We start from the raw sequence: 14,849 nt of genomic DNA, 5'->3' as shown, positions 1-14,849 counted from the left end.
AGTTTTCATTGAAGCCAGTTTTGTGTGGTATTTAAAGCTTTTTCTGGCTTCTTTTTGTTTGATATTTTCAACCCTGATTTATTCATAAGGAAACGATGTTGGTAAAAACAGCTAAAATAGGAAAAGATTTCCAGGATCTTGTGCAAATGGCAATGAATGCACATCAGCATTGAGTATGGACCACACATATTGCTGCTAATTGAGATAATTAAAGAACTTTAGAACTAATGTGAATTGCGAATTATTTTAAATATTGGGAAAAGTTTGTCTTACTAGGGTGCTTGTGAGTGTTGGGATTATATAATGTTATATTGTGGATTTGATATGATATATGAGTGCAGTGTTTAGTGTTAAGATATGTATTACATAGAAACATAGAAGATGACAGCAGAAAAGGGCTACAGCCCATCAAGTCTGCCCACTCTGCTTACCCACCCCCTGTCTATGCTCTAATGACCCAATTTCCTTATCTTGACCCTCGTAAGGATCCCACATGGGTATCCCATTTATTCTTAGAGTCTGGCACGCTGTCTGCCTCGATCACCTGCACTGGAAGCTTGTTCCAATGATCAACCACTCTCTCTGTGAAGAAATACTTTCTGGTGTCGCCATGAAATTTTCCGCCCCTGAGTTTGAGCGGGTGCTCTCTTGTGGCCGAGGGTCCCTTGAGAAAGAAAATATCATCTTCCACTTCGACACGTCCCGTGAGGTACTTAAATGTTTCGATCATGTCTCCCCTCTCCCTACGTTCCTCGAGAGTGTAGAGCTGCAGTTTGTTCAGTCTCTCTTCGTACGAGAGACCCTTGAGCCCCAAGATCATCCTGGTGGCCATCCGCTGAACCGATTCAATTCTGCGCACATCTTTACTGTAATGTGGCCTCCAGAATTGCACACAGTACTCCAGATGAGGTCTCACCATGGTCCTGTACAACGGCATTATGACTTCAGGCTTTTGGCTGACGAAACTTCTATTGATACAACCCAATATCTGCCTTGCCTTAGATTATTCTGTTAGAAATAGCAAGATATACTCCCCATTAATGTGGGCTTAAAAGGAATTATGTATATATGATTTGATTATGTATTTTTTTATGTAATTCTCCTTTTTTCTTTTGAATTATTGGATATCGTAATGTATTCAAAATTATAAATAAAAAAAAAAAAGTGAAATTTGAAATGTCATGTTGCTACATTTACATATTGGGCTGCTAAATGCTGGAATGCACTTTTCTTGGGTTAATTAGATCTGAGTTATGTTATCTAAAAATTTAGGAAATTGCTTTGAAAGTGTTTCTTTCAGAAAATTTTTAAGTATTTTTGTTTTAACATTTTGTTAGTGTGTTTTTTATGGTTGCTTTTATTGTGCTGGTACGGCATGCATGTTTCTTGCCTTGTTAACATCTATTGTACTTCATCTACTAAACTCGATAAAAAAATTTTGAACTAAAAAAAGAAATTGTTAGCTATCAGTGTTTGGTTTGCAGCAGAATGTAAGTTTTAATTAGAATTGTCATTGGAAAGCTCCTAAAACAAGTCCCTAAACTGATTTATTATCAAGGTGGACTTGGGAAAATTCACTGCTTTATTCCTTTGATAAGCAACATGAAATCTGTTTTGTTCTTTTGTGATATTGCCACTGTTGGAAACAGGATATTGGACTTGATGGACCTTTGGTCTGTTCCAGTATGGTAGTACTTATGTAACTCTGGAATAGAAGGTTTCAGCAAGATCCTGGCTGGTGGTGATTAGTATGCTAACCAACTTTGGCAGCTTTTTCTCCCCCTGCCCTGTGGTAAATGGGACTTTCACCCAGAGAAGATACGAGTATCCTTAGCGGTATATAAGAATTAAATTAAATATTGTACACATAGCCGTTAGAGACTATTTAATTCGGAACTTTCAAAGCCTCTCTGGAATGCAGACAATTTGTGGATCTTGAATCTGGTGCGAGAGACCGCTTCCTTTTGATTTGGGAGCCTTTTTGGAGAGACCTCACCCCACTTGCGAGAAGTCGTCTCTTGAACACGTGATTCATTTTCTGTTTCCTTGTATTTTGTACCTCTCTTGGGTTGGGTTGGTAGGGGAGGGTTATGGGAGAAGGGTGGGGGATAGAGGTGGGGTAGGGGGTTTGTTTCTGGCGCTCTTATACTAAGAAAAAAGTTGTATTTGGCTGTTGCTGTTCTGTTGTGCACTTTGTTCTAATAAACACATTTAAATATAAATCAGAACTTTCAGCAAATCGGAGTCTTAACAAGTGATCTAATTAAAAGCATACCATTTATTCCAAGGTAACTTTTTCTATTTCAGATTTGATCCAGGCTACCAATGAAACGAATGTGAATATTCCTCAGATGGCTGATACACTCTTTGAACGTGCAACGAATAGTAGTTGGGTGGTTGTCTTTAAAGCCTTAGTTACAACACATCATCTAATGGTCCATGGCAATGAAGTAAGTTCACAGCATTTCTTTTTAAATAAACCAAAACTCCTTGTGACTTATGATGTTGTAACTCATTTAGGGCCCTTATAGTGAAGCTGCCATAGTAAATGCACCGAAGCCCACAGGAATTGAATGAGTTCAAGTTCATTTACCGCGTCATCATCGCTACTGTGGCTTTGTAAAAGTGGGAGGGGATCTGATGTACGAATAGAATATACGAGAGCTTATATGTTCTCAATTTAATGCTAAAAAATGCAGTCATGTACTTGAGCTTTAGAAACCCGAGGGAGACTTGGCGGTGATTTGTGTTTTGACAATCTTGAAAGGTATTAATGTAGAACTAAATCTTTTCCAGAGAAAGGAAAATGGTAAAACCAGGACATAATTTGAGGTTGAGGGGTGGGAGACTCAAGAGCATTGTAAGGAACTTCTTCTTTACGGTAGGGTGATGGATGCCAAGAGAGGTGGTGGAGATGAAAACGGTTTGAGGAGTTCCAGGAAAGTGGGATATAGGGAGGAGGATGCCGTGAAGGATTTTGAAAGTTAGACAGGCGCATTTAAAGTGGATCCTGGCATTAATCGGAAGCCAGTGAAGCTTGGACAAGAGTGGTGAGACATGGTTGAATTTACTTTTTGCGAAGATAAGCTTAGCCGCGGCATTCTGGATCCGCTGAAGTCTATGAAGGTTTTTCTTGGTAAGGCTTAGGTAGATTGAGTTGCAATGGTCCAATCTGGACAGGATGATGGATTGGACGAGGACGGTAAAGTGATTTTGATGGAAACAGGATCTTACTTTCCTCAGCATGTGGAGGCTGAAAAAGCATTTTTTTGCCAAGGAATTGATGTGGTCGTTGAAAGACAAAGTAGAGTCAATGATAATGCCCAAAACATTGCTTGAGAACTCCAGCTGCAGAGTGGAGCCAGAGGACAGAGGGATGGAGGTGGGAAGTTGGTCTAGTTTTGGGCCGAGCCAAAGTAGTTTAGTTTTGGACTCGTTCAGTTTCATTTTGACAGTATGGGCCCACGACTGAAGGTTCGTTATACAGGAGGATATGTTCTCCGAGAGGTTGGTAAGGTTTGGGTTTGTCTTGAGGAGGACTAGGATGTCGTCAGCATAAGTGTAAATTGTTTCTAGGGGGGATAGATGGAGGATTTTAAGGGAGGACATATAGATGTTGAAAAGAATAGGAGATAGAGGTGAGTCTTGCGGGACTCCACAAGTTGGTTTCCAGGGGGCGGATGAGGTGCCATTCATGTTGACAGTGTAAGAACGAGAACGTAGGAATTTTGAGAATCAGTCTAGGACTGTGGAGTTGATGCCTATCTCAGAGAGTTGGTAGACTAGGATGTCATGGTGAACAACGTCAAAAGCAGTGGAAAGGTCAAATTGTAGGAGGACGGCAAACTTATTTCGAGAGTGGAGTAGTTGGGACCTTTAAAATTAAGGAGGTCAGTAGGGATTCGGTGCTGAAATTGGGACGAAAGCCATATTGGTAAGGTAGGAGAATAGAGAATCTCTCTAAATATGTTGCGAGTTGGGTGGCTATGATGGACTCTAGCATCTTAGTTAATAGAGGGATATTTGCTATTGGGCGATAGCTGGATGGTGTGGAGGGGTCTAGGTCAGATTTTTTCAGTAGAGGGGTCAGGGCAATATGACCTATTTCTGGGGAGAAAAGGCCCGAGTGTAAGGAGGAATTTATGAGTTCGGTAATAGATAAGATGGCCTGCACGGGAATTTTCTCATATAGGTAGGAGGGGAATGGGTCTAAGGAGCAGTTGCAGGATTTCAGTTTGAGGCAGAGTTTGAGGACTAGGGATTCGGATACGTGCTCAAAGGTGGACCAGGATCTGTCGACTGGGATGGGGTTGGAGGTCGTTAAGGTAGAATTGGAGTCGGTGGGCACCAGGGAGTTGTAGGGGACTGTAGGTAGGAAGGAGCATCTCAAGGTAGTGATCTTATCGATGAAGAATTATTTTGGGAGAATATGGTCTTCAATCTTCAATAAATACATATAAAATCCAGTTACTTAAGAATTTAATAGTGATTGCAATCAAAACAATTTTATCTAATTGGAAAGACTTCTCTAAATTGGAATATAACATATGGTGGAAGACGGTTTGTTTGTATAGCAAATATGAGAAAATTTATGCAATTAACCCTTTCAGGACCATAAGGATCGTAGGCCAATTTTTGTGGTTTTGACGACATTTTTATGGTAAAAAGGGCTTGCAGATGCCAAAAAATTGATTTTTTTTGTGAAATATCATTATTTTTTTTAAAAAAAATCAAACTTCTGGCTTATGGACAGTGTGGCAAGTGAATCTTCTCGTCAATCTGGCAACGACGCTAATGAATGAATGTCGGAACCAGTTTGTTTACATAAAGGCAGTATCATATGGAATCCGTACATATCAAATTTAGAACTGTAGACTATCCCAATCAAAATTTATAGGATTTTAAAGTTATGGGACAAATATGTCCCTTGGTCCTGAAAGGGTTAAGGGGCTCTTCTATCAAACTGTGCTAGAAGTTTGTAGCGTGGTGAGCCACGCTGAATGGCCCATGCTGCTCCCGACACTCATAGAGTTCCTATGAGCGTCGGGAGCAGCACAGGCCATTAAGAGCGGCTCTCTGGCTAAAAACTGCTAGCGCAGTTTGATACAAGAGGCCCTAAGTGTGGCAATATGAGAAAATTTAAAAAGATTTGGAATTTCTTATTGAGTATGAAGGAGTAAAGGTTTATATACAAGCTGAAATTTTTACTTTAATAAGAACCATACAAGCTCCGTTTTATACCTAACTACATTTTGGCTATCTGTTAAGTGGATTCTTTCAAGGACGCCTGATGCAGGTTATGTAGCCGAAACACAGTCCAAGTCGGGTCTGGTATCGGGTTCCACTTTACATGGTTGTTTATAGTATAATTTTCAGATTGAAGGTCTGGTCTTGTACTTTCCTTGGTTTTTTTTGTGAGGGGGGGGTTTGTAAATCTTTATTAATTTTAAAATATAAATAGTGCAATACAATGAATGTAAACATAAACAAATCAAGAAACGCACTTTAAATATGCAAATAAGTCAAAAAACACTCATTTTCTCCCCCCTCCCCCCTTAACTAATAAAAGTAGATAAACATTTATAATTTCCATACAATAAATAAAATAGGAATAACAAACAATAATACATTTCCCACCACCCTCCCTCCCACCCTGGATGTTTAAGGAGGTCAGATAAAAAGAAAAGGTACGCGACATCTATTGTGACTCGATAAATGATGCCAATGGGCTCCATACCATGTTAAATACATTACTATAACCTAAAATTTCAGCATTCATTCTTTCATATTTATAACTAGAACATAGGTTTGCCCACCAGAAAGTATAATTAAGTTGATCATAACATTTCCAATAGCGTGTTATCATTTGAATGGCTACTCCCGTCATTATTAAGAAAAATCGGCTTTTATAATGATCGAACGAAGGTTTAATATGTAATAAAGTACCACAAATTATAGCTTCATAAGTTAGTGGTATCGATGACCCAAGTACAACATTAATTTGGCCCCATTTTGACTTCCAAAAATTAAGTATCAATGGACAATAATACAGCAAATGATCCAAAGTCCCTATATCAATATGACAGTGCCAGCATCTATTAGATTTAGAACTGGCTTACTTTTGCAAATGAATTGGGGTCCAAAAAATCCTATTCAACAAGAAAAACCAAGTTTGTCTCATAGATGCCGACGCTGTACATTTTAACCTCCAAGTCCAAATTCGTGGCCATCAAGATGCAGAAATATACTTACTTTGGTTTTGATGCAGAGTTTGCTTCTCATATGATCTTGTGACACACATTCTGAGAAGAAGCCTTTGTGCCGAATTTGAGGGGCAGATGTTCAAAAGCATACCACTGCAAGTAAGACTGGTTGTAGTCAGTCTAGCTTGTAAGTTCAGTCTGCAGTGCACAAAAGGATCCTTAGTGGCTTTTACCAATCGGGGTAACGGCCATCGAGGGGCTCATTAGTATTAAAATTACCTTACTATTCTGCTTTTACCTTGCGGTTCAAGGATGATTACATAAGAATAGTTATGATATTAAGAAGTACTTAAGGAATAATTTGATTTTCTAATTTGCTAAGGAGTAGTTGGTATTGCAGGAGGAGTTCGGAACTAGTTTTGTTGTGTTATATTGGTTTTATGTATTTTTTGAAGAGTAGGGTTTTTGTTTCTTTTTTTGAAGGTTTTGTAGTCTGTGGTCAAAGTCAGCAGATTGGTGAGTTGTTGGTCCAGTTTCATTGCTCTGGTGGCCAGTAGGTTGTCATACATTTTTCTTCGTTTGACATTTTTGGTGGGCGGGTATGTGAATATTGTGTGGGTTCTCCTGTGCCTGGTTGATGTGGATTGAGTTAGTCAATTGTTCCAGTAGGTAAGGCCGTCTCCGTTTATAGCTTTGAATAGAAGGCAGTGGAATTTGAAGTGTACTCTGGCTTGTATTGGGAGCCAGTGAGAGTCGTGGTATGCCTCTGTGATGTGGTCATATTTTTTCAATGAGTAGATAAGTCTTAGGGCTGTGTTTTGTATTGTTTGAAATTGTTTTTTCGTGGTTGAACCACGAGTTGGAATTGTTTAGCACTCTGTGTAATGAACAGTGAGGAATGCCTACGTTTTAGCATGCAAACTTTTCTGGCAGATTGGAGCTGTTGGTAGCTTGACAGTAGGAGCTTGTTACTTGCATTTTAAACATTTTGCATGAATTTTAAAGCATGTTGAGAGTGGCCATGTGTGTCCTTGTGTGTCCTGCGCCTAACAGCTGTGTCTGAAATCACCATGGAACTGAAAAAATATTCCTCCCCCTAAAAAAAACTCCCGAACTCAACAGTAGCAAAGAAACTTCAGCAGTAGGTTTTTGGTTTTGCCTCTCGTTTGGAGCTCGGTGTGCATTGGGCCTGCACACAAGAGCTGTGTCTACTACTCGACTCTTGTGCGAAGATGCTAGTCATGTTTCTTCCCCTTTTACAGCTGATGCTTAACACAAACGGTGTGCAAATAATTTGCATGCTGTTTGTATGGCGCAACACCTGGTAACGTAAAAAACGCTCTGTAAGCTGGTGTTTATACTGATTTGCAGAGTTCTGTGCATCTGCTCCCGAGTTCCCTTCCTGTTACCAATGGAACACTTTTTTTTGTCACTTTGGACAGTTGAGAATCTTGGTTTCATTTTTAGCCATTTCAGTGTGCCATTTCAGTGAGGTAGGTTTATTCCCAACCTACCTCAACCCACACTTCAACCTGAATTGCAACACTAAGAACTCCCGCAGAATTCATCTGTTCGCCTTCCTCTCACTAAAACTATGTTACCTCAAAAGGTTCTTTGACAAAACATTTGCCTTTCAAGCGGCTAAACTGAACCCATGACTAGCCCAAATGGTGCTCGAGGCCCCCACCTACCTAGACTTCAGAAAGCTACTCAAAACTCACCTATTCCACGGACACAACCCCTGATACCCCGTCCCTCACTACTCCCCCCCCCCTCTTCAATGCACTGAAATCCCCTCTTTCTCCTTCTTACTGTAATATCCCTTCCCACTACCCTCAACAACCTATACTTCCCTCCTACTGCTAACCTTAACGACATCTTTCTTTGTCAATTGTTCATTATTGTTTGTGCACTATTTGTAATCTCTGATATGTTTATAACTTTGATAAATTGCTGTGAACCGCCTAGAACTCCTTGGGTATGGCGGTATACAAGAATAAAGTTGTTATTATTATTATTATTTGGGGTGCTTGAGTTAACAGCATTATTGGTTTGCATAGTGGTTTTTAATAACTAAACTAAACCTTAAGTTTAAATACCGCATCATCTCCACGGATGTGGAGCTCGGCACGGTTTACAAGAACTTAAAATATAGGAAGAGAAGGAAAAAAAAGGTTTACATGAACTTATATATAGAAGAGAAGAGTAAGGGGGGGATAGAATTTCATTTTATGACAATTTTAATGGAGTCAGTTGGCCTTAAAGGCTAATTATGGCTGGACGTCTGGACTTCACATGGCTTAAGTGTTGTATCTGTGCTTCGCTATGTGTGTTTGTTGAGCGAAATGAGCTTTTGCGGCTTAAAAAGAAAATTCCCACAGTACATAAAAGGAGCAGTCAATAAGTATTAGACCTCAGATGCTACATTCAGTATTACGCAGGCATTAAACAAATTTAACAGTTCATCTAATGAAAGATCCTTTCAATGTATGTGACTTAAGTAATTGCATTGAGCCTTCAGACTTTGATGTAAGTAGATTATGGGACATTTAGTTATTTTAAGCAAAAGGAAGACACTGGAAAGGATGGCTTAGTTCTCTGATGCTTTAGTGATGCCATCAGTATAACCCAAATTATCAAAACTCCACAAGTAACAGGATTCAAATGCGACATGAACACACCAGTCATGTAAAAGAACCCCTCCCCTCCCAATATAGTATCCAAAGAGAGACCAAAGCTGTTCCACATCCATAGTTCACACTGTTAACGTAGGTATTCGCCATTACAGGCCATAGTTTATAAGAAAGTCGAAAGGAAACGGTTATAATGTTCCCTACATTGTAAGTAGCAACACAAGAGGCAAAGTAGAGATGAGAAGATGTTTCCACACGGGATGGATAGTACAAACGTTTATTTGCAAATCTCAACCAGTCGCATACAATCCACTTGTCATGATCAAGTCCATTAACTTCAACACAGTCAGTGTTTCAACACCCAAAAGGTGTCTTCATCAGTCTATAGATAAACACACAAGTATATGTATTGAGAACTAACATACAAATAAACTAGTGAATAAAACATTGCACACATCAGATTTTAAACGCAAAAAGAATATCCTCTGTGACATCACTCAGATTGCAGAACACGGGGTGGTAGATTCAGGGGCAATGTTAGGAAATTCTACTTTACGGAGAGGGTGGTGGATGCCTGGAATGCGCTCCCGAGAGAGGTGGTGGAGAGTAAAACTGTGACTGAGTTCAAAGAAGCGTGGGATGAACACAGAAGATTTAGAATCAGAAAATAATATTAAAGATTGAACTAAGGCCAGTTACTGGGCAGACTTGCACGGTCTGTGTCTGTGTATGGCCGTTTGGTGGAGGATGGGCTGGGGAGGGCTTCAATGGCTGGGAGGGTGTAGATGGGCTGGAGTAAGTCTTAACGGAGATTTCGGCAGTTGGAACCCAAGCACAGTACCGGGTAAAGCTTAGGATTCTTGCCCAGAAATAGCTAAGAAGAAAAAAAATTTAAATTGGATCAGGTTGGGCAGACTGGATGGACCATTCGGGTCTTTATCTGCCGTCATCTACTATGTTACTATGTTACGTAACACTCGAACAATGCCTGTGCCAAGTTGATGTATGTTGGGAAGACTAACAGATTAATCAAAATTAGAATCGTAGAACACTGGATTTTCATCAGTAGAAACGTCACGAGTGCACCTCTAGTTGAGCACCAGAACGAAGCAGATCATGAAACTGGAGAGCTCAGGTTTTTATTTTCCGAATACTAAAGAAGAGAAAGAAAGGTAGCGAGATGGCTCTACTTCTATCGCAAGAGGAAGAGAGAACCGTTTTTACACTGAACTCTAGCGTTACTATCTGGTGTAAATGGAGATATAGATTTAAGCTCTTTTCTGTAGGATACTTTTCACGCAGATTGTTGTCCTTCGTACCTGTTACCTAAACATTGCAGCTTATGATCAAAAGAGTCCGAAAGAGAGAGGGTTATTTTCATTCTTAGCATTGCATTATAAATACAGTCAAACCTTGGTTTGCGAGCATAATTTGTTCCGGAAGCATGCTTGTAATCCAAAGCACTCGTATATCAAAGCGAATTTCCCCATAGGAAATAATGGAAACTCAAGACGATTCGTTCCACAACCCAAAAACTTTAATACAAAATATTATGCGTACTTGTATTGCAAGACTTTGCTCGTTTAGAACAGTCACTACACTCCCGCAGTGTCCGAGAGGAAAGAACCATCAGCTCAGTTGGGATGATGTGACGCGTGTATACTGTATGTACTCATATTGCAAGACATTGCTTGTATATCAAGTTAAAATTTAATAAAATGTTTTGCTTGTCTTGCAAAACACTTCCATACCAAGTTACTTGCAAGCCAAGGTTTTACTGTATTACAATGATGAAGAAAATTCCTCTTGGCTATATAGTCGCAGTAAAGTTGCACAGATGTAGTTTTGTTGACAAGACTGAATTTTTTTTTTTTTTTTTTAAACTTAATATGCATCCAATGGAGGTCACACATTTGCCTGCATAGCTACTTACCATGTAGACTCATTTTCCATTTTCATTTATTTAATTCCCCCCCCCCCCCCCCCCCCCTTTTTGTCCCTTATCTGCGTTTTTGAATTCGAGTATAGACGTGTAATTTAGATAGCACTATGATCTCTCTTAGTGGGCGTCCACAATTCGGTATTCTTCTTGAAAGTTTTCATGGTATGCCTGTCGCCTCTTAAGATGTGACAAAGACTTGTTTTTTTTTTTCATTTTATTTATTTTGTCAAATTATATGTGTATAGGTTGGTATTTGTTCCTTTTCATGATCTGGCCTATATTTCTCGGGGTTTTTGTTTCTCAATTAGCCCGATGTCTAGTTCATTTGTTTTTTCTGTTTCTTCTTTGACATTTGGTGCGCTTATGCATGCATGACATGCGCAGTTCAAGACGGGTTAATGTGCACATGCCACGGTTCCTCTTTATACCTCTTGGGTCATTGGGCTTTTTCTTTTCCCACTCAAACTTTTAGTTGAGCCTGAAATGCTGCAATCTCACTTCAGAACAGTAAGTAATACAAGCATTTAGCCTTTATGTGTGGTTCATTTTTAATAAAAAGCTTTCTGGAGAATTTGTTTTGTTGCGTTTCTAGAGTACCTGTGGTGTGTACCAGCGGATCTTTCCAGTTGATTTGGGTAGTTTTCTTTTCTAGTTTTATATTTTTTAAAATCTTTTTTACATTTTAATGAAAGCATTTTTCTGCATATTTGTCTGTTTTTTAAATAATTATCATTTATACTCCTTTTCTTTGGCTTGTTTTTATTGTCGCCACCACTACTATTTTTTACACATTTTTATATTTTGATATGTTTTTATATATCCTAATTTAAAATGTTTCATTCATCGTTTATTACATGTTCTCGATGGTCTGTACTATTGGGTGAAGGTGCCTTTTTGTTTAAAATTTTATATGTGCAATGTTCACTTATTTATGTATTAGTCATCAATACGTACAGTATACTTGCATGTTTTTCTTATTGAATTTTTTTTGTTTAATTTTACTTAAATATTTAACAAATCAAAATGAAATGCTAAGGAAGTAATAGTTTCAAGTTTAATAAAACTTGATATACCGCCTATAATGCTGTTGAACAGATCCTTGGTGAGACCTCATCTGGAATATTGTGTACAATTCTGGAGGCCACATTATCAAAAAGATGTACTGAGAATTGAGTCCATTCAGCGAATAGCCACCAGGATGGTCTCAGGATTCGAGGATCTTCCCATATGAGGAACGGCTAGGTGAGTTACAGCTATACTCGCTCGAGGAACGCAGAGAGAGGGGAGACATGATTGAGACGTTCAAATATGTCACGGGCCGTATTGAGGTGGAAGAAGATATCTTTTTCCTTAAAGGACCTACGGCGACAAGAGGGCATCCGTTGAAAGTCAGGGGTGGGAGATTTCATAGCGACACCAGGAAGTATTTTTTTTAACGAAAGGGTGGTTGATCTTCCTCTGCAGGTAATTGAGGCCAGCAGCGTGCTAGATTTTAAGAAAAAATGGGATAAGCATGTGGGATCGTTTCAAGGAAGAACTTAGGGGGCAGGGTCATTAGAATGGGCAGACTTGATGGGCCGTGGCCCTTTTCTGCTGTCATATTCTATGTTTCTATCAGTCTTCTAAGCGGTTTGTACATAATAAAAATAGTAAAATAGAGTAACATACATTAAAACATACAAGACCTACTGGAACAATAGAATTAAGAAATTAGAACAACAGCTGCTTATATCTGGCTTTCTTCTGTCTGTCACTAAAACATTCTCTGTTCTTTGCTCTTTAACTGCAGTGGAAAGTTTGACCCTTCACCTCTGTCCAAACAGTTTGCGGCCCTTTACCCCGTCCACATTCTATCATTAACCTTTTTTATGCTTTGTATGCTGTTGCCAACTGTACTGCAGTTATCTCTGAGCTAAGTTACAAAGTCTGTGTGCTTTGGCCAGCTTCAATGGTCAAGCCCTTATTTGTGTTTTTCCAGGACTACTGAGCTGCCCTCTTGACATTCCCGTATGCCTCGAGTGCCCCCCTCCCCCCCAATAAAACTTTGGGATCCCTTCAGGCCTAGAATACACGTCCATAGCACTATATTATCACTCAAAGGGTTTCGAGAACATAAGAACAGACTTACTGGGTCAGACCAGTGATCCATCTGTCCTAGTAGCTCGTCCGCACAGTGGCCAGTCCAAGTCACTAGTACTTGGCAAACCCCCCGAAAAGTAGCATCATTCCTTGCAACTGATCCAAAGTAAGCGGTAGCTTCCTCCATGTCTGTCTCAATAACAGACTATGGATTTTTCCTCCAGGAACTTTTCCAAACCTTTTTTTTTTTTTTAAACCAGCTACATTAGCTGCTCTTTCCACAACCTCTGGCAACGCATTCGAGAGCTTAACTATTCTCTGAGTTATGCAGATGACGTGACAGTTTTATTGCCTTTAAGGCAGACTGTAGAAGAATCCTCACTTAAAATTAGAGGTCATCAATCTTGTAGAAAATTGGATATCTAATCAGCTAAAGCTGAATATTGATAGATCTTTTTAGACCAGGTTTCTAGGGAGGCGAGAGGCTTAAATGCACAGATGGGGAGAGGGACCTTGGGGTAATAGTGCCCGAAGATCTAAAGGTGAAGAAACAATGTGACAAGGCAGTAGCTGTTGCCAGAAGGATGCTGGGCTGTATAAAGAGAGGCGTGACCAGTATTTAAAAGAAGATGTTGATGCCCCCTGTACAGGTTGATGGTGAGGCCCCACTTGGAGTATTGTGTTCAATTTTGGAGAATGTATCTGGCAAAGGACATAAAAAGACTTGAAGCAGTCCAGAGGAAGGCGATGAAAATGGTGGGAGGTTTGCGCCAGAAGATGTATGAGGAGAGACTGGAAGCCCTGAATATGTATACCTTAGAGGAAAGAAGGGACAGGAAAGATAAGATTCAGATGTTCAAATACTTAAAATGGTTAAGGGGTTGGAGGAGTTGTCGTACAGTGAGAGATTAGAGAAACTGGGCCTCTTCTCCCTTGAAAAGAGGAGACTGAGAGGGGACATGATCGAAACATTTAAGATACTGAAGATAAAGACAGACTGTTCACCCTCTCCAAGGTAGAGAAAATAAGAGGACACTCTCTAAAGTTGAAAGGGGATAGATTCCGTACAAACATAAGGAAGTTCTTCTTCACCCAGAGAGTGGTAGAAATCTGGAACGCTCTCAAGGAGGCTGGTATAGGGGAAAACACCCTCCAGGGATTCAAGACAAAGTTGGATAAGTTCCTGATAAACTGGAACATACGCAGGTGAGGCTGAATTCATTTAGAGCACAGGTCTTTGACCTAAGGGCCGCCACGTGAGCGGACTGCTGCTCTGACCCAGCAACGGCAACTCTTATGTTTTTATGTATTAATGTAGAACAAAATCTATTCCAGAGAAAGGAAAATGGTAAAACCAGAGGACATAATTAGAGGTTGAGGGGTGGTGGACTCAAGAGTAATGTTAGGAAATTCTTCTTTACGGAGAGGGTGGTTGATGCGTGGAATGCGCTTCCGAGAGAGGTGGTGGAGAAGAAAACGGTGACAAGAGTTCAAACAAGCGTGGGATCTCTAATCAGAAAATAATGGGTATACATTGAAGGAACTACGGCCAGTACTGGGCAGGCTTGCACGTCCTGTGTCCTGTATATGAACATTCAGTTGACGATGGGCTGGGGATGGTTAAGATGGACCACTCTTGTTTTTATCAGCTGTCATTTACTATGTAAACTCACCAAATATGGAATGAACATATTTTAATGCAAAGCAACCCTAAATTTAGTTTTGAAACTAGGTATTGGAACAAGTTGGTTTTTTTTTTTTTTAAATACTTCATTCACAAATATGTTAATTTAAAAAACTTTATTACTTACGAGAGAACTTAGCAGAATTTGTACATTTTTGGAAACTCTAGCACGTCATATTGTCAGACTTTGCTGTTTTCTATTCTTGACTATTGTAATATAATACATGCAGGATGTTTAAAATATCCCTTAAACTTCAAATCATTCAGAGTACAATCGCTTGTGGAATATTTTCTGTGTCAGGTTAAGA

General features: G+C 39.6%; 1 protein-coding gene across 16 annotated transcripts in view; it reads left to right on the top strand.

Annotated features, from left to right (window-relative positions):
* Positions 1–14,849, top strand: part of SNAP91 (synaptosome associated protein 91) — a 262,921-nt gene that overhangs the window by 46,656 nt on the left and 201,416 nt on the right. For all 16 annotated transcript variants that reach the window (XM_033937980.1, XM_033937977.1, XM_033937978.1 and 13 more), the window contains exon 3: positions 2,308–2,450. In XM_033937980.1, coding sequence (XP_033793871.1) covers positions 2,308–2,450 — 143 coding nt within the window. The remainder of the gene's footprint in view (positions 1–2,307; positions 2,451–14,849) is intronic.

The sequence above is a fragment of the Geotrypetes seraphini genome, chromosome 3, assembly GCF_902459505.1.
Source record: "Geotrypetes seraphini chromosome 3, aGeoSer1.1, whole genome shotgun sequence".
NCBI classification, from domain to species: Eukaryota; Metazoa; Chordata; class Amphibia; order Gymnophiona; family Dermophiidae; genus Geotrypetes; species Geotrypetes seraphini.
The sequence above is the reverse complement of the archived record's forward strand: the minus strand, read 5'-3'. Positions and strand labels throughout refer to the sequence as shown.